The sequence below is a fragment of the Bombina bombina genome, chromosome 5 (genome assembly GCF_027579735.1).
Source record: "Bombina bombina isolate aBomBom1 chromosome 5, aBomBom1.pri, whole genome shotgun sequence".
Taxonomy (NCBI): Eukaryota; Metazoa; Chordata; class Amphibia; order Anura; family Bombinatoridae; genus Bombina; species Bombina bombina.
The window spans coordinates 840720026-840740773 of NC_069503.1; the positions used below are offsets into that span (position 1 = coordinate 840720026).

Sequence of the window (20748 nt, forward strand, 5' to 3'; positions counted from 1 at the left end):
GGCTGAACGACCAAGGCACTTCCAGGGCATCTATCAGTTCGGTCTGTGGATCCCTCAACCTGGATCCGTAACGTGGAAGTTTGGCATTCTGACGAGATGCCATCAAATCCAGTTCTGGTCTGCCCCATTGGCGAATCAATGAAGCAAACACCTCCGGATGGAGTTCCCACTCCCCCGGATGAAAAGTCTGCCGACTTAGAAAATTTGCTTCCCAGTTTTCTACTCCTGGGATGTAGATTGCCGACAGATAACAAGAGTGGGCGTCCGACCATCGGATTATCTTGGATACTTCTATCATCGCTAAGGAACTCCTCGTTCCCCCCTGATGATTGATATAGGCCACAGTCATGATGTTGTCCGACTAGAATCTTATAAATTTGGCCGAAGCCAACTGAGGCCATGCCTGAAGCGCATTGAATATTGCTCTCCAGGATATTGATTGGAAGTAGAGAATCCACCTGAGTCCAAACATCCTGAGACTTCAGGGAATTCCAGACTGCGCCCCAGCCCAGAAGACTGGCGTCCGTTGTCACTATCACCCACGAGGGTCTGCGGAAACATGTCCCCTGGGACAGATGATCCAGCGACAACCACCAAAGAAGAGAGTCTCTGGTATCTTGATCCAGATTTTTCTGAGGAGATAAATTTGCATAGTCCCCATTCCACTGTCCGAGCATGCACAGCTGCAGTGGTCTGAGATGAAAGCGGGCAAACGGAATCATATCCATTGGCGCTACCATTAATCCAATGACCTCCATGCACTGAGCCACTGAAGGCTGATGAATGGACTGAAGTGCTCGGCAAGTATTCAGAATCTTTGTTTTTCTGACCTCCGTCAGAAATATTTTCATGTCTACTGAGTCTATAAGAGTCCCCAAGAAGGGAACCCTTGTCCGTGGAACTAATGAACTCTTTTCTATGTTCACTTTCCAACCATGAGTTCTCAGGAAAGACAATACTATGTCCGTGTGAGATTTTGTCAATTGATAAGTTGACGCTTGAATCAGAATATCGTCCAGATAAGGCACCACTGCTATACCCCGCGGTCTGAGAACCGCTAGAAGAGACCCTAGAACCTTTGTGAAGATTCTGGGTGCTGTGGCTAACCCGAAGGGAAGAGCCACGAACTGATAATGTTTGTCCAGGAAGGCAAATCTTAGAAACTGATGATGATCCTTGTGGATAGGGATATGAAGGTAAGCATCCTTCAAGTCCACGGTAGTCATATATTGACCCTCCTGGATCATTGGTAAGATAGTTCGTATAGTCTCCATCTTGAACGATGGGACTCTGAGAAACTTGTTTAGACACTTGAGATCGAAAATGGGTCTGAAAGTTCCCTCTTTTTTGGGAACCACGAAAAGATTTGAGTAAAACCCCTGTTCCGGTTTTGGAATGGGACAAATTACTCCCATGGTAGAGAGGTATTTTACACAGTGTAAGAATGCCTCTCTTTTTATCTGGTCTACAGATAATTGTGAAAGATGAAATCCTTGAATTCCAGTTAATACCCGTGGGTCACAATTTCCAGCGCCCAGGGGTCCTGAACATCTCTTGCCCAAGCCTGAGCAAAGAAAAAAAGTCTGCCCCCTACTAGTTTGTTTACCCCTCATTTTAACAGACTTATCCTGAGGAAGGGTATGGACTTTACCTCCAGTAATGTCAGAAATGATCTCCTTTAACTCAGGCCCGAATAGGGTCTTACCTTCAGAAGGAATAGCTAAAAGTTTAGATTTTGATGACACATCAGCAGGCCAAGATTTGAGCCATAACGCTCTACGCGCTAGAATGGCAAATCCTGCATTTTTCGCCGCTAATTTAGCAATTTGAAAAGCGGCATCAGTAATAAAAGAATTATCTAGCTTGAGAGCCTTAATTCTATCCAAAATGTCATCTAATGGAGTCTCAACCTTCAGAGACTCCTCTAGAGCATCAAACCAAAAAGCTGCTGCAGTAGTTACAGGAACAATGTAAGCCGTAGGTTGTAAAAGGAAACCCTGATGAATAAATAATTTCTTTAGAAGACCCTCTAGCTTTTTATCCATAGGGTCTTTGAAAGCACAACTGTCCTCAATAGGTATAGTTGTACGCTTAGACAGGGTAGATAAAGCTCCCTCCACCTTAGGGATCGTTTGCCACGAGCCGAATGGTGTCTGATATGGGAAAAATTTTCTTAAAATTAGGAGGCGGAGAGAACGGTATACCTGGTCTATCCCATTCCATTCTTTTAGGAACCGGAAAAACATCAGTGTAAGTAGGCACTTCTAGATATTTGTCCATCTTACACAATTTCTCTGGTGGTATCACAATAGGGTCACAATCATCCAGAGTCGCTAAACCTCCCTAAGTAACAGGCGGAGGTGTTCAAGCTTAAATTTAAAGGACATAACGTCTGAATCGGTCTGATGTAACATATTTCCTGGGTCTGAAAGTTCTCCCTCAGACAGCAATTCCCTAACCCCCAACTCAGAACACTGTGAGGGTACATCGGAAATAGCCAATAAAGCATCAGAGGTTTCAGTATTCACAGCAATACCTGACCTACTGCGTTTACCCTGTAACACTGGTAATTTAGATAATACCTCTGTAAGGGTAGTTGACATAACTGCAGCCATCTCCTGCAGAGTAAAGGAATTAGACGCACTAGAGGTACTTGGTGTCGCTTGTGTGGGCGTTAAAGGTTGTGACACTTGGGGAGAATTGGATGGCATATCCTGATTCTCTTCAGACTGAGAATCATCCTTAGGCACACTTTCTTTACCTAAAATATGCTTTTTACATTGTAAGGCCTTTTCAGTACAAGAAGTATACAAAGTAAGCGGGGGTTCCACAATGGCTTCTAAACACATAGAGAAATTAGTATCCTCAATGTCAGACATGTTGAACAGACTAGCAATAACCACAATAGTCTTTAAACACTTTATTGATTTCAATGATTTTACAAAAAAATGTACTGCGCCTTTAAGAAATAAAAAAGCATACAAATTTCCCAAAACTGCTTAAAAATGCTCAATGTGGCAAAAAATTATTGCACCTTAAGAGCAAAGGGCTAAATTAACCTTTACAGGACATTTAAAGCAAAAAATATAATTTGTTTGAAAAAATGACCCCTGCACCTCTGTGGCGCCTACCTGCCCTTAGGGTACCGCAAAACGACTCTATAACAATCCGGTCATCAGAATATAAGTTTAGGCCCAACCGGAGCTAATGCCTGCTCTCTTCTCAGTCAGAGTATACTGCGCGTCTGAGCGCGTGAAAATAGGCCCCGCCCATCATGGACGTCAAACAAGTAATCTGTAATACCGCATGGGAAGCGGTTAGAAAGAAAAGCCATGTGGTTCCTAAAAAAATAACAGCACAGTAATGCTGCAGCCATACTGATATTTGTGTCTCAAATAAAACGATAAGCTGCCTCTCCCAGTGTCCCTTTTTATAACACTTCAGCCCAGAACTATGTCAATAAAAAACGTTAAACACAGGATTTTAAGTAACAACCTTTGTGTACAGGTCTACTTCTTACCCCTTCCCTTGCAGGGAATAAAATGTCAGCCAATTCTGATATAACAGGTCTCCTCAGAAATAAAAGACTGAACATACCTCAATGCTTGTAGCATGCAAACGTTCTCCACACTGATTTCTCTTGCACTACCTTCAGCACTCTGTGGGAACCAACATGGATCTTAGTTACGACTGCTAAGATCATCAACCTCAGGGCAGCAATCTTCTTCCATATCTCCCTGAGGAAAATAGTACACACCAGTACCATTTAAAAATAAAAAACTTCTTGATTGAAGAAACTAAAACTAACACCTCACTTTACCTCTTCCTAGTATAACAAAGGCAAAGAGAATGACTGGGGGTGGAGGGGAAGAGATGAGCTATATATACAGTTCTGCTGTGGTGCTCTTTGCCACTTCCTGTTAGCAGGAGGATAATATCCCACAAGCAAGGATGAAATCCGTGGACTCGTCGTATCTTGTAGAAGAAATGTTTTTTTACCTTGGATTAAAAGGGTTATAAAAGTATATAAATTATTGTGATATTTTTCGATTAGGAAGGTTATAAAAGGATATAAAGTTTAATTCTGATATATTTTTTTCATTAAAAGGGATATAAAATGGTATACAGTATAATTTTGATATTGTCTTCAATTAAAAGGGATATAAAGTGGCTATAAAACATAATGGTATTCAATTAAAAGAGATATAACGGGGAATAAAGGTTAATTATTGTGATATTATCTTTGATTAAAAGTGTTATAAAAGGATATAAAGCATCATTTTTATTTTCTTTGATTAAAGGGGTATAATAAGTGTAATGATATTCAATTAAAAGGGTTATAAAATGGTATAAACTGTAATTTTATACTGTGTTTGATTGATTAACTCATACTATTCGCCATTTTAATTATTATTATTTAGCTATGGGCATGCCAGGACATGCCTCAATCAACCTGTGCATGTCTGTTTAATACCTCACATGTATGTATGCGTGTCTATATATGTAACATTTCTGTGAATTAAATAATTTTATATTCTCTGTCTTCATTCCATCACATTGTATGATGAAAATTCTCTGAATACACGGGCTATTTATATGCTCTGACAAGTTATTTTGTTAAAAATGCTGACATATCTAATACGTCATTTTGTTAAATAATGACTATTATTTTTTCTCATTACGTATCTCATCTTGGATGTCCTCTCACTACCTCAAGCTAAATCTCTCCAAAACTGAGCTCCTTATTTTCTACCCTTCTTCCAAAATCTCCACCCCCCCCCCCCCCATGTCTCTATAACTGTTGATAATTCCATCATTACCCCAACCTCACATGCCCGATGTCTTGGGGCCACACTTGACTCAGATCTTCTTTCACTCCTCACATTCAGTCCTTGGCTAAAGCCTGCCGCTTCCACCTTAAAAACATCGCTAAAATTAGACATTTTCTTACACAAGACACAATTAAGATTTTAATCCACTCTCTCATCCTTTCCCGCCTCGACTACTGCAACTCCATACTCTCTGGTCTCCCTAGCTGCCGCCTAGCTCCTTTACAATCCATAATGAATGCTTCTGCCAGGCTCATCTTCCTTACACGTCGCTCTTCATCTGCTGCACCTCTCTGCCAATCCCTTCACTGGCTTCCTCTTGCCTCCAGGATTAAACACACTCTGACACACAAAGCCCTCAATTTTATCCCCCCCACCTACATCTCAGACCTTGTCTCTAGATACTCTCCCTCCCGTCCCCTTCGCTCCACTAATGATCTCCTACTCTCCTCCTCTCTTGTTACCTCCTCACATTCCCATTTACAAGATTTCTCCAGACTGGCTCCCATCTTATGGAACTCTCTACCTCGCTCCACAAGACTCTGCCCTAGTTTTAAAAGCTTCAAATGCTCCCTGAAGACTCTACTATTCAGGGATGCATACAACCTACACTAATCTTCCTATCTCCACTGCTATCCCCTTAAACCCCATATCATGTAAGCCTATGAGCCCAGCTGTTTGTAGTTCACTTTCATAAGAGCCGACTACAACAGTGCAACTCTCTGCAGGACCCTCTACCCATTTGATCCCTGTAATTGTTTTTTATATACCACCTATGTTTATAGCGCTGCAGAACCTGTTGGCGCTCTACAAATACCTGATGATAATAATAAGAATAATAAGCAAAAATCATCATATTGCTCTCAAATGTCATTTGGATTCACAGACTATTTAAAAAAGATTGTGACATAATTTTTAGTAAGCAAGTTGTGTAAATAATGACTAAACATATTTTCATCACACATGGTTATCTAAACAAAAGCAAACTCTCGCTTATCTTTTAAAAACACATATAGGACTGGTGTTTTTTGCCTTCTTATGACAAAGCAAAAAATAAACATTAATACATCACATTTATTTATCAACTAATGTTACCACCAGTTTACAACAGTAATGTGTTTTAATTGTGACCACTTAATATATATAGTGATTTTTACATTTTCATATTAATAATATATTACTTAATGCACTTGTTGGCTATATCAGATGAGTTTATTTTCATCTTGTTTACTATAACTGCATTTTTAATATAAAAATAAATATCAAAATTAAACTTTATATCCCTTTATAAATGTCCTAATCAACAATAATATAAAGTTAATAAAGCTTTATTCCCTTCTATAACCTTCCTAATCAGAGAAATATCACAATAATTAAAGTGAAGGTAAACTTTGGTGAATGAAAGCGTGTTTTTTTAAAAAATACTATTAAAAATAGGGGCACTTTCATTCATCAAAGTTTAAAAAGCAGCCGTTTTGTTAAAAAAAAATTACCTTTTTTTCTTTTCACAGGTAGAGCAGCTTCCCCCACATAGAGATGCTCTATTCACACGTCAGCAATGACTAATCCGGCTTCCTCCAATCACAGCATGGCCTCAGGCACTGACTACCCTGGGGGTAAAGCTGTGATTGGAGGAAGCAGGATTAGTCATTGCTGATGTGTGAATAGAGGATTTCCAGGAGATGGAAGCTGCTGTAGCTGTGAATAGAAAAAAAGGTAATTTTTTTAACAAAACGGCTGCTTTGTAAACTTTGATGAATGAAAGTGCCCCTGTTTTTAATAGTATTTTTAAAAAACGGGCTTTCATTCACCAAAGTTTACCTTCACTTTAAGCTTTATACCATTTTATAACCCTTTTAATCCAAATCCTTATTAAAAAAACACTTTTATATATCAATTTAATATCAAATTCATATAAATAAGGGGCTTAAAAGTGGGAGTGGAAGGGTTGGGATTAGGGGAGGAGAAATGGGCGTTTCCATCTGTCAAAATGAGTTTGACATAGCCTCTACAGTTATTCTATTGCTGTCAACATTTAGGACTTTGTGAGAAAAGGTACTAGAAGAGATATCTTAAGTAGTCAGAATTAATAGGAGAGTGAGGAACAATGAGAATGTGATTTATGGATATTATTTGGTCTAACTAAAGGGGTGTATTATGGGGATATGGAGCTCTAAAACAACAGATCTCATGTGACCATGGCAGTGAGTAAGACAGAAGACAATTTGATATTTGACAACTTGAGGGTTGTAGTTGAAGGGCAGTACATTTAGAGAGAAGATAGGAAACATTCAAACTAATGGAAACAGATTATCATTGTGAAATACGGTTTAATATGAGCAGTGATTTACTACTCAGAACTGTCTACCTCATATCATGCAGAATTATTTAGTGCAGGGCTTGACAAATATCAAAAGCCAATTAGCTGTATATACCTCCTAACATTTTTACTTCAGACAATGGGGCCAATTAATCATGTGTCTGGCGGACATGATCCGCTGTAGCGATCATGTCCGCCAGACATCAATAAATGCCGACAGCATACGCTGTCGGCATTTATCATTGCACAAACAGTTCTGGAGAACTGCTTGTGCAATGCCGCCCCTGCAGATTCACGGCCATTTGGCCGCTAGCAGGGGGTGTCAATCAACCCGATCGTATACGATTGGGCGGATTTCTGTCAACCGCCTCAGAGCAGGCGGACGAGTTAAGGAGCAGCAGTCTTAAGACCGCTGATTCTTAACTCATGTTTCCGGCTCCATTCGGCCTTGATAAATCAGCCCCAATGAGTATTAAAGATTATTCTTCATATATATCTTTAAATGAATTATTTCTCATGCTCCTAAACACTTGTGGCTGGCGCCTTAATACTCTGGATAGCTCATAACTTTCATATGCATTTACTATCTTCTGCTTTAGTGAATGGACTTTGTAGAATAAAAAAAACTGGAGAGTCTGATCCAATATACAGGACCAAGTAAGACTAATAATATTTGTCACCTGATATTTTAAGCTATATTAATCAACATGGGCTCACCTGATAATTGATGCCTGTAGACAAGTTGTTAAATAGTAGTTAAAAAGTATCCAGTTAATAGGTTTCTCAAGAGTTACAGCAGATTCAAAGACCTCCCACCCTGCAGAGAATGCAGCAGCTCCCTGTAGTGGGGTCTCTCTCCCCGTCTTCCCCAGGTAGTTCAGGAGCAGCATTCTAAACATTCATAAAAAACAAACAAATAGAATTTGTTCAGTACACTTGAATCATTTATTTACAACGTGCTTTATGCTTATAAACTTGTTAAAAAGGGTGCTGAAAATCCAGAGACCTGGGATATACAAACTGAGACACAATGGCTAGAGGGCCCTGCTGCATTGTGATCTTATAATCTAAGAGTCTTATGTCAGCTTCTTTATCCAGTTATCCTGCACGAGACCCATTCCTCATTCTGACATGACCAATTACCTTTCCACAATACAATCTACATCAGTTCCTAGTTACATACATATATATTTCCAGGTACAAAACCTTTATAGTTCTTTCAGTTATATATATATATATATATATATATATATATATATATATATATATATATATATATATATATATATATATATATATATATATACACTAGTCCTAAAGCCAGTGTACACGGGACATTTTTTGCAGTACAGCGGCTCCACCCCTTGCTCTCTCTCTCTCCACCCTCTCTTTTGCTCTCTCTCTCCCCCTCTTCTGCTCTCTATCTCCCCCCTCTCTATTTTACGCTATCTCTCTCCCCCTTCTCTTTTCCTCCCTCTCTTTTGCGCTCTCTCTTCCCCTCTCTTTTGCTCTCGCTCTCTCCCTCTCTTTTGCTCTCTCTCTCCCTTTCTTTTACTCTCTCTCTCCCCCTTTCTTTTGTTCTCTCCCCCTCTCTTTTGCTGTCTCTCTCCCTGTCTTTTGCTCTCTCTATCTCTCCCCCCTCTCTTTTGCCCTCTCTCTCCCCCCTCTCTTTTGCTCTCTCTATCCCCCTTATTTGCTCTCTCTCTCCCCCCTTTCTTTTGCTCTCTTCCCCCCTCTCTTTTGCTGTATCTCTCCCCCTCACTTTTGCTGTCTCTCTCCCCTCACTTTTGCTCTTTTTCTCCCCCTCTCTTTTGCTCTTTCTCTCCCCCCTCTCTTATGCTCTCTCTCTCTCCCCCTCACTTTTGTGCGCTCTCTCTCCCCTCTCTTTTGCTCTCTCTCTCCTCTCTCTTCCCCCCCTCTCTTTTGCACTCTCTCTCCCCTCTCTTTTGCTCTCTCTCCCCCCTCTCCTTTGCTCTCTCTCCCCCTCTCCTTTGCTGTCTCTTCCCCTCTGTTTTGCTCTCTCTCTCTCTCTTTCTTTTGCTCTCCCCCTCTCTTTTGCTGTCTCTCTCCCTGTCTTTTGCTCTCTTTATCCCCCCTTTTTTGCTCTCTCTATCCCCCCTATTTTGCTCTCTCGCTCTCTCCCCCCTCTCTTTTGCTCTCTCTCTCCCCCCTCTTTTGCTCTCTCTCTCTCCCCTTTATTTTGCTCTCTTTCCCCCTATCTTTTGCTGTCTCTCTCTCCCCCTCTCTTATGCTCTCTCTCACCCTCTCTTTTGCTCTCTCTCTCTCCCCTCTCTTTTTCTCTCCCTCTCCCCTCTCTTCCCCCCTCTCTTTTGCGCTCCCTCTCCCATGTCTTTTGTGCTCTCTCCCCTCTCTTTTTCTCTCTCTCCCCCCTCTTTTTTGCTCTCTCTCTCTCCCATCTCTTTTGCTCTCCTCCCTCTCTCCCCCCCCCCCTTTTGCGCTCTCTTTCTCTCCCCTCTTTTGCTCTCTCTCCCCTCTTTTTTATTTTCTGTCCCCTTTCTCCCCCCTCTCTTTTGCTGCCTCTCTTTTGCTCTCTCTATCTCCCCGCCCACGTCACGCCCAGCCAGCCCCGCCCCATCACACACTGTCAACCCAGATGCCAGCCAGGTCAGTCTTCTTGAAGGCCAGGTGTGTTTGTCCTCGCGCAGTTTCTACTGCGCATGACAGCTTTCGGACAAACACACTTAGCCTTTTATATAATAGGATATATATATATATATACACAAGTCCAGCAAAAAAGGCACTCACTGTTTACATAAAAAATAACTTTTAATAAGATTCCAAGAGTTAAAATGACATAACATTTCGGTGTTTAAAAAACACCTTTGTCAAATGTCATATAGTCAATTAGCAACCCAATAACCAAAAAACTCACCTACTATACACAAACACACGCCGCCTTATATACACAGATCCATTTGTGTTCCTGAATGCGATCCACTGATCACGTCGTGACGTCATCACGCAACATAACTATGCGTTACAACACCGGCCAATCACACTATCACCTGTAACTATGGAGACCGGTACACAACGCCTCCCTCATAATGCTAAGCTGACTTACGATATGCAGCTAGATTAAAGCACTATGTAAGCACAAGTGCCCATATTAGTCATATGTGTAACGGTAATAGTCAGGTACTGCTGGCCCAAGTGTGAGATGTTAATCGTAAATCAGGAGCACAAAATAGAGTTAAAAACAGAGAATTACCAATTAATATGTTCAAATAATTATGGTCATCACATAGTTATGAATTTGGACAGAGGACTAAATTAAACTTAACCGATGTATATACAATAATCGCCCTCTTCATATCACTTAAAGTATGTGTAGAAACCCGTGGGTACCCACTAGGATGAAGATCCATGTGAATAATTTCGGGTAGCCTTACATAAATCCGTGGCTAATAAATTCGGATGCAGTCATTTAGTATAGAACGGTCCAAAGTCAAGGACAGTATTCAGTCCCTTAGGGACCAATGTATCCAACATGTGAATCCATTTTGTTTCCACTTGTAGCAACCTCTTATCCCTGTTATCACCTCTCTTCAGTGGGGGCACATGGTCAATCAACATTGACCTAAGGCTGGATAAACTGTGATTGTGTTCAGCAAAGTGCCGAGCCACTGGTTGTTCCGAATCCCCTTCTTTTAACGCTTCACGAATTGCACAACGGTGATTTGCCATCCGGTCCCTGAAATCGTTATTGTTTTGCCAATATAAACCAAAGAACACGGACAAATTAACATGTAGATGACATATGTGCTGGTGCACGTTAATCTGTGTCGGATGGTGTATCGCTTGTTGGTATGCGGGTGTTGGAACGTCTGGCCTCTCAGCATGGAGTTGCATGTGATACAACTTCCACATGTAAAGCATCCCTGTCTGGACGTCTTTAGCCAGGTATCCTTTTGATAGCACTCAATCGGGTCGGTTTTTCACCAATAAATCCCTTAAATTCTCCACTCTGCGGTAGACCATCCTTGGTGGTTGCATTCTCTAAAGAACCCTCCAATAGATTCAAACGTAGGAATACACGTGCACGTAATAATCTTAGTCTAGTTGATACTAGTGGTTATTCATCTGATAATGAAAAGAACAATACAGACACTAATGACAACAGTGATAGACAGCCACCTAGCCAGTCACAGTCTTTTTCTGGGGTGGCTACCAGGTCAGCGGCAAAACCACAGCTGGCCATAAACCCAAAAGATCCAGAAGCACGCACATCAGGAGAGGTAGACGTAAATCGCAGAAAACAACCCAAAAAGAAGTGAACATTATATATAATTTGAGTAGTCGGTCTCTGAGTGACATGGAGATTTCAGTCTTGAATCGCGGTTTATCATTTATACCTACGCCCAGATGTGACAAATTTAATTCTATTGTAGACATACATAGGCTACAGAGACAGCTTAAACTAAAGGATTATTTCAAAAATGAAAGTAGAATACCTGTAACTAAATTTAAAAAACCATCATCTTTTGAACCTGTAAATACACATCCATCTATTAGGAACTTCACTAGAATGCTATGTAATGAGGTTTCAGACAAAGCCCCTTTTCCTACTTACCCTAATTTGAACTCTGATGAGAGGAAGACCATTAAAACATTGAGCAACGATAACAGTATTGTTATTCGCCCGGCGGATAAAGGCGGGTCCATAGTCCTACAGGACTATGTTGACTATAGGACGGAGGCCTTTAGACAATTATCTGACTCTAATGTCTATGTTAAATTGAAGGGGAATCCAAGTAAGATATTCAAAAAGCACATTGATGAATGCCTCAACAGGGGACATGAATCGGGACTACTATCAGAACAGGAACTTGAATTTTTGACTAATGATACCCCTACAAGTGGCACGCTTAAGAATTCGGCACAACAACATTGGCCAATCCTGGAAACAGATCCAACTCTCCCTTTTCAGAGAATGCAACCACCAAGGATGGTCTACCGCAGAGCAGAGAATTTAAGGGATTTATTGGTGAAAACCGACCCAAATGATTGCTATCAAAAGGATACCTGGCTAAAGACGTCCAGACAGGGATGCTTCACATGTGGAAGTAGTATCACATACAACACCATGCTGAGAGGCCAGACGTTCCAACACCCGCATACCAACAAGCGATACACCATCCGACACAGATTAACGTGCACCAGCACATATGTCATCTACATGTTAATTTGTCCGTGTTCTTTGGTTTATATTGGCAAAACAATAACAAGTTTCAGGGACCGGATGGCAAATCACCGTTGCAATTCATGAAGCGTTAAAAGAAGGGGATTCGGAACAACCAGTGGCTCGGCACTTTGCTGAACACAATCACAGTTTATCCAGCCTTAGGTCAATGTTGATTGACCATGTACCCCCACTGAAGAGAGGTGGTAACAGGGATAAGAGGTTGCTACAAGTGGAAACAAAATGGATTCACATGTTGGACACATTGGTCCCTAAGGGACTGAATACTGTCCTTGACTTCGGACCGTACTATACTAAATGACTGCATCGGAATTTATCAGCCACGGATTTATGTAAGGCTACCCGAAATTATTCACATGGATCTTCATCCTAGTGGGTACCCACGGGTTTCTACACATACTTTAAGTGATATGAAGGGGGCGATTATTGTATATACATAGGTTAAGTTTAATTTAGTCCTCTGTCCAAATTCATAACTATGTGATGACCATAATTATTTGAACATATTAATTGGTAATTCTCTATACCTCTGCTGTTTATATAGGACGATATATGTTTACTTATAGTTTAGGATAAATTTTGTTTTTAACTCTATTTTGTGCTCCTGATTTGCAATTAACATCTCACACTTGGGCCAGCAGTACCTGACTATTACCGTTACACATATGACTAATATGGGCACTTGTGCTTACATAGTGCTTTAATCTAGCTGCATATCGTAAGTCAGCTTAGCATTATGAGGGAGGCATTGTGCACCGGTCTCCATAGTTACAGGTGATAGCGTGATTGGCCGGTGTTGTAACGCATAGTTACGTTGCGTGATGACGTCACGACGTGATCAGTAGATCGCATTCAGGAACACAAATGGATCTGTGTATATAAGGCGGCGTGTGTTTGTGTATGGTAGGTGAGTTTTTTGGTTATTGGGTTGCTAATTGACTATGTGACATTTGACAAAGGTGTTTTTTAAACACCGAAACGTTATGTCGTTTTAACTCTTGGAATCTTATTAAAAGTTATTTTTTATGTAAACAGTGAGTGCCTTTTTTTGCTGGACTTGTGGATAATCGTTAAAGTGCACCCTGGCTACTGGAAAAATTGTTTGATGTGCTTGTTCTTCTTGGGAGGATATATATATATATATATACATATATATATATATATATATACATATATATATATATATATATATATATATATATATATACACAGTGGGTATTGAAAAGAATCACCCCCCTTGAAAAGAATCAAAGCAACAAAATCATTTTGTTGCTTTGCAGCCTGAAATAAAGAGAGGCACAGTTTTTGTTTTTCCTGTTGTAATTACTCAGTGCAACTTATAACATCCAAGTGAAAGATATAACACCAACATGTCAGGCAAAAATAAAGACAATTCAAAAACAGAATCACTGAGTTGGAAAAAGGATCGTCCCCTCCTAAAATTACTTGTAAACTCAATCAGGTGTAGCTAATCACCTTAACGGCACACACAATTTAACCTTCAACTGTGATCAGCTGCGGGCATATTGTTTAGCTCAGCATTAAAAGAGCTTTCTTGGAGCATCTCAGTCGCTAATACTGCAACTGAAGCAAACAATCAACTATGGGTGGCAAGGCACTGTCAAAAGATCTCCGAGATAAAGTTGTGGACAGGCACAAGTCAGGAGATGGATACAAGAACATATCAAGGGCTTTATCAATGCCAACACAGACCCTCTCTGGATCAGGACGTCGCTCCAAACTGGATGAAAGAGCCAGGAGGAAACTGGTCAGAGAGGCTACCAAGAAGCCCACAGCAACTCTGAAGCAGTTGTAGGAATTTATGACAAAGAGTGGTCAACAATATCACAAATTCTCCACAAATGTGGCTTGTATGGGAGGGTTACAAAACAAAAGCCACTCCTCAAGACAGGCCACATGCAGTCATGACTGAGCTTTGCCATAACACACCTAGGAGATTCTGAGGCCACATGGAAAAAGGTGTTATGCTCAGATGAGACTAAAATTCAATTATTTGGCCTCAACACCAAACAATATGTCTGGAAGAAATCCAATACAGCTCACCATCCAAATAACACCATACACACAGTAAAGCATGGTTGTAATATCCTGTTATGGGGATGTTTCTCTGCAGTAGGCACTGGAGCACTTGTCAGGATAGAAAGAATAATGAATGGGGCAAAATACCGTCAAATTCTTGAAAAAAATCTGGTGCCCTCTGCCAGGAGGTTGTCAATGGGAAGAAGGTTTACCTTCCAACATGACAATGACCCAAAGCACACAGCAAAAATGTCCACACAGTAGTTGAAGGAGAAAGAGGTGAATATCCTTGCATGGCATAGTCAGAGCCCAGACTTAAACCCTATTGAATATCTGTGGCATGACTTGAAGACTGCAGTACACAAACGGTCACCATCAAATGTAACAGAACCAGAGCAGTTCTGCAAAGAAGATTGGGCAAATATTGCACAGTCTAGATGTGCAAAGTTAGAGACATATCCCAACTATTATTATTATTATTGGTTATTTGTAGAGCGCCAACAGATTCCGCAGTGCTATAAACAAAACAGACTAAAGCTGGGGTGGGCAGACTTTTGTAAGGCAAGGTCTACCTGTAATTTTATTCCAAGTGACATGGCTACCTAACTAAAAAAAAACACCAGTTGCTGGCTAAAAATTGTATTTTTGCCACAAATAGGACCTGTTGGCTGAAAATTGTATTTTTGTCACAAATAATACAGCTTTAAAAATCAGCCACGCTCTTTAATAATAAATACAGCCGCGCTCTTTACTTACTGCGAGAGCTCTTTCATTACGTCACGCCGGGAACATCAAACAACCTTATCTGTGTACCGCACAAACAAGACAGCTCAAGTCTAGGGCTAGCGGAGTAGTCAAGCCTGGAACACATTGGAAACCCACAGCTTATGTACAACGATGACAATGAACTATTCTCAGCCAATCATAGACAGACTCATTCTACAAATTAATTTCAGAGAGTAGCATCAAAGCCTGGTACAGAGTAAGTTAAAGAACCTGAAGGGCAGTAACAGGCCCTGGGAAAAAACAACAACACCAGACCATTCACCCAGCAGAGCCTGGTGACAAGTAACGGAGGACAGAACTACAAAGTAGCAGCAGAATATCAGACAGAGCAGGACCTGGTACTGCCAAACCCAGGGATACCGAGCAGGATCTCAGCCTGGTGCATGAAGAGTCTGTACTATGGACTGACCTGTGACCACTCTTGAGACAAAAAGTAGGAGAGTTTGGGACAGGCAGTAACCAAAGCTGGGGCAGCGAATTTAGCTACAGCCGCATCCCGCATGCTGAAGTTCACATACCCCTGTCATAGACTCACAGCTGATTTCAAAAGTCTGAATAAGAGAAACATTTCTCATATATCTACGGTGACGAGGCTCTTCACTCATAATTTGGATGTATGAGAAATGTTTCTCTTATTATGCAGACTTTTGAAATCTTCCAGGCGGTCACCTCAAAATTCACTCGCGGTCCACTGGTAGACCGCAATCTACCTCTTGCCCACCCCTGAACTAAAGGATGTAATTAAAGCAAAATGTGGTTCAACAAAATACTGACACAAGGGGGTGATCATTTTTCCAACTCAGCGATTCTGTTTTTGAATTGTCTTTATTTTTGTCTGACATGTTGGTGTTATATCTTTCACTTGGATGTTATAAGTTGAGTAACTACAACTGGATAAACAAAAACTGTGTCTGTTTTTATTTCAGGCTGCAAAGCAACAAAATGTGATTATTTTCAAGGGGGGGGGGATTCTTTTCAATACCCATTGTATATATACAGTATATATATATATATATATACAGGGAGTGCAGAATTATTAGGCAAATGAGTATTTTGACCACATCATCCTCTTTATGCATGTTGTCTTACTCCAAGCTGTATAGGCTCGAAAGCCTACTACCAATTAAGCATATTAGGTGATGTGCATCTCTGTAATGAGAAGGGGTGTGGTCTAATGACATCAACAGCCTATATCAGGTGTGCATAATTATTAGGCAACTTCCTTTCCTTTGGCAAAATGGGTCAAAAGAAGGACTTGACAGGCTCAGAAAAGTCAAAAATAGTGAGATATCTTGCAGAGGGATGCAGCACTCTTAAAATTGCAAAGCTTCTGAAGCGTGATCATCGAACAATCAAGCGTTTCATTCAAAATAGTCAACAGGGTCGCAAGAAGCGTGTGGAAAAACCAAGGCGCAAAATAACTGCCCATGAACTGAGAAAGGTCAAGCGTGCAGCTGCCAAGATGCCACTTGCCACCAGTTTGGCCATATTTCAGAGCTGCAACATCACTGGAGTGCCCAAAAGCACAAGGTGTGCAATACTCAGAGACATGGCCAAGGAAAGAAAGGCTGAAAGACGACCACCACTGAACAAGACACACAAGCTGAAACGTCAAGACTGGGCCAAGAAATATCTCAAGACTGATTTTTCTAAGGTTTTATGGACTGATGAATTGAGAGTGAGTCTTGATGGGCCAGATGGATGGGCCCGTGGCTGGATTGGTAAAGGGCAGAGAGCTCCAGTCCGACTCAGGCGCCAAAAAAGGTGGAGGTGGAGTACTGGTTTGGGCTGGTATCATCAAAGATGAGCTTGTAGGACCTTTTCGGGTTGAGGATGGAGTCAAGCTCAACTCCCAGTCCTACTGCCAGTTTCTGGAAGACACCTTCTTCAAGCAGTGGTACAGGAAGAAGTCTGCATCCTTCAAGAAAAACATGATTTTCATGCAGGACAATGCTCCATCACACGCGTCCAAGTACTCCACAGCGTGGCTGGCAAGAAAGGGTATAAAAGAAGAAAATCTAATGACATGGCCTCCTTGTTCACCTGATCTGAACCCCATTGAGAACCTGTGGTCCATCATCAAATGTGAGATTTACAAGGAGGGAAAACAGTACACCTCTCTGAACAGTGTCTGGGAGGCTGTGGTTGCTGCTGCACGCAATGTTGATAGTGAACAGATCAAAACACTGACAGAATCCATGGATGGCAGGCTTTTGAGTGTTCTTGCAAAGAAAGGTGGCTATATTGGTCACTGATTTGTTTTTGTTTTGTTTTTGAATGTCAGAAATGTATATTTGTGAATGTTGAGATGTTATATTGGTTTCACTGGTAAAAATAAATAATTGAAATGGGTATATATTTGTTTTTTGTTAAGTTGCCTAATAATTATGCACAGTAATAGTCACCTGCACACACAGATATCCCCCTAAAATAGCTATAACTAAAAACAAACTAAAAACTACTTCCAAAACTATTCAGCTTTGATATTAATGAGTTTTTTGGGTTCATTGAGAACATGGTTGTTGTTCAATAATAAAATTAATCCTCAAAAATACAACTTGCCTAATAATTCTGCACTCCCTGTATATATTCCGAAAGAGTGCGCTCTCACCTTCAGGTCGACCACCAGGGTGCAAGCAAATTATTTGTCATAAATCCACGACAGACGTGCCCTCACTGGAATTTGTGAAAACGTGCTTAATTTTGCACAAAAATCAAACGTTACATTTCAGGGATCTCACCGCTTCATCAGACAAAGTGAAAATGAACAAACATTAAACATTAAGGCCTAGATTAGTGGAGCGCTATTTACAAGTGGCTGGTTATTGTTACTGCTACATATATATATATATATATATATATATATATATATATATATATATAGTCCGAAAGAGTGGGCTCTCACCTTGAGGTCAACAACCAGGGTGCAAGCAAAGTAATTGTCATAAATCCACGACAGGCGTGCCCTCACTGGAATTTGTGAAAACGTGCTTAATTTTGCACAGAAAACATTTCAGGGATCTCACCCCTTCATCAGACAAAGTGAAAATGAACAAACATTAAGGCCTACATTAGTGGAGCACTATTTACAAGTGGATGGTTATTGCTACCGCTACTCACGGTAGTAATTAGTGCTCAGAAAATTAACCAAAGGTCAAACCTCTGGTTAATTTTCAAAATTACTCCCAATTGGCCCCAAACTAAAGAATATTCTTTTTTTTTTATTATTAAAAAAGGACCCTTTTTTATTTTTAATTATAAGGGTGGGGTGTTAGAAAAACAAAACGGCACTGAAAAGTGCCTTTACATAGCAGTCTATGGGAACTGTGTGTTCCCTGTAAATATATATGTATATGGTTATTTACATATATATTTATGTGTTAATATGTGTATACACACGTAATAACACATAAATATATATGTATATATTCATATATTTACAATCTGCTGCCCATCTCTGTGCGACTTACCCCCTTCGCTGAGCTAGTTCTAATGCTGTGTTTCACAGTATGAGAACGAGGCTCCCAGTGGAGCCTATGGAAGCACTCTCTCGTGATTGCAATGCTTCCGTGCAATGCAAACACGAGGTCACGTTCGCAATGCACCTAACTTGTAATGCCAGCTTACATTTGCGTGAGCTGATATAACTAAGTTGAGCGAAAGCGATATTTTGTGCTCAACTTATAATCTAACCCTAAATAGCTTGTTATGTTTTTTTCATTTCACTTTTTCTGATGAATGCGTGAGATCCCTGAAACGTCACATTTGATTTTTGTGCAAAATAATGCAAGTTTTCACAAATTTCCACTGAATGCACGCCTGTCAATTATATATATATATATATATATATATTAGATAGATAGATAGATAGATAGATAGATAGATAGATAGATAGATAGGTATACAGACAAGCACTCCAGATGACTGTGGTGCCCAGGGTGCAGCAGAAAGTTGCATATAATTCAGAAAAGTGCACTCACCTGGTCTTTTTGCCAATTTTTTATTCTGCAAAAGTGAACGTTTTCGGGGGTTTAGCCCCTTCCTCAGACTTATAATGTATTTTGATGTAAGTCTGAGGAAGGGGCTAAACCCCCGAAAACGTTTACTTTTGCAGATTAAAAAATTGGCAAAAAGACCCGGTGTGGGCACTCTCTTTTCTGAATTATATATATATACACATAACTAAACTTCAGCTCAGCCCACCTTGTGTCAACTGCCTGGGTGCAATGATGCTATGAGATATACTATATAAAGGATTGCACTCACAGGTCTTTCTTGAAAATAAGTCAAACAAACTTTAATGTAACGTTTTCGGGGATCTAGTCCCCTTCGTCAGCATACAACAGTGAATAAACACAAGTCATTTATAGTGATGTGCAAACAAACTTAGCTCTTACCAAACTGCGCCAAAATTTCGTAAATGAAACACATCTTGCGTTCCACTGAACAACCAGAACCGGAAGTGTAGTATCGTCACTTCCGGCCGTGCGTATCGTGTCAATATTCAAATGTCAAAATTGTCAACCTATTGTGCAAATTGAGAAACAGTACATGCATATAAACATACAGGTAAAGCCATAATATTCTCCATAGTGTACACAGAAAAAAAGGGGGGAATGACCGATATCTTAGCAACCCACTATAGATACTAGGGAATAGATACTGTTGAGATAAATAGTATTGACCAATAACACTGGTGGCCCGTTACTGTGATCACTTTATGTTGGGTACTATTCCACAGGGTCTATCTGAGACACACTATGCTTTACATATATATTCTGTCTAACCTAGCCAATAGACTCTTGTTCTAGGCTTGTCAGACCAGTAAGGTCACTACATTTTGGCAATATGATCTTTATTTTATATCCAAATGGTTGCAGTGAAGGATACTAATTATGCCACACAATGATACGATATAGCCTTAATTTCCTTTATTATTTTTTTTATTTTATTTTTATATTCAGTATGGCAACAGGAACAGGGCCTAATTCTAATATACATCATGTATCTCTTATGGCAAATAGGATGTTTCATGTAATTTAGAGCCTCTGTCCAGGATTGCTATTCCTTTTTTATAACAAATCAGTGTAATATTTCACATGTATATAGGTTACACTTATGTATAATCACTACAGGCATTTTTTATGTGACAGATTGTGGATTAGCCGTATCCATGGCAACCGTCTGTATAGTGGGTTGCTAAGATATCGGTCATTCCCCCCTTTTTTTCTGTGTACACTATGGAGAATATTATGGCTTTACCTGTATGTTTATATGCATGTACTGTTTCTCAATTTGCATAATAGGTTGTAATAAAAAAATTTGACATTTGAATATTGACACGATACGCACGGCCGGAAGTGACGATACTACACTTCCGGTTCTGGTTGTTCAGTGGAACGCAAGATGCGTTACATTTACGAAATTTTGGCGCCATTTGGTAAGAGCTAAGTTTGTTTGCACATCACTATAAATGACTTGTGTTTATTCACTGTTGTATGTTGACGAAGGGGACTAGATCCCCGAAAACGTTACATTAAAGTTTGTTTGAC

The 20748-nt window shown here is 40.3% G+C and overlaps 1 protein-coding gene across 1 annotated transcript in view; it reads right to left on the reverse strand.

Moving 5' to 3' along the window:
* Nucleotides 1–20748, reverse strand: part of ABHD3 (abhydrolase domain containing 3, phospholipase) — a 334056-nt gene that overhangs the window by 105936 nt on the left and 207372 nt on the right. Inside the window, exon 6 of the mRNA XM_053714971.1 lies at nt 7867–8040. Within this exon, the coding sequence (XP_053570946.1) occupies nt 7867–8040 (174 nt within the window). The remainder of the gene's footprint in view (nt 1–7866; nt 8041–20748) is intronic.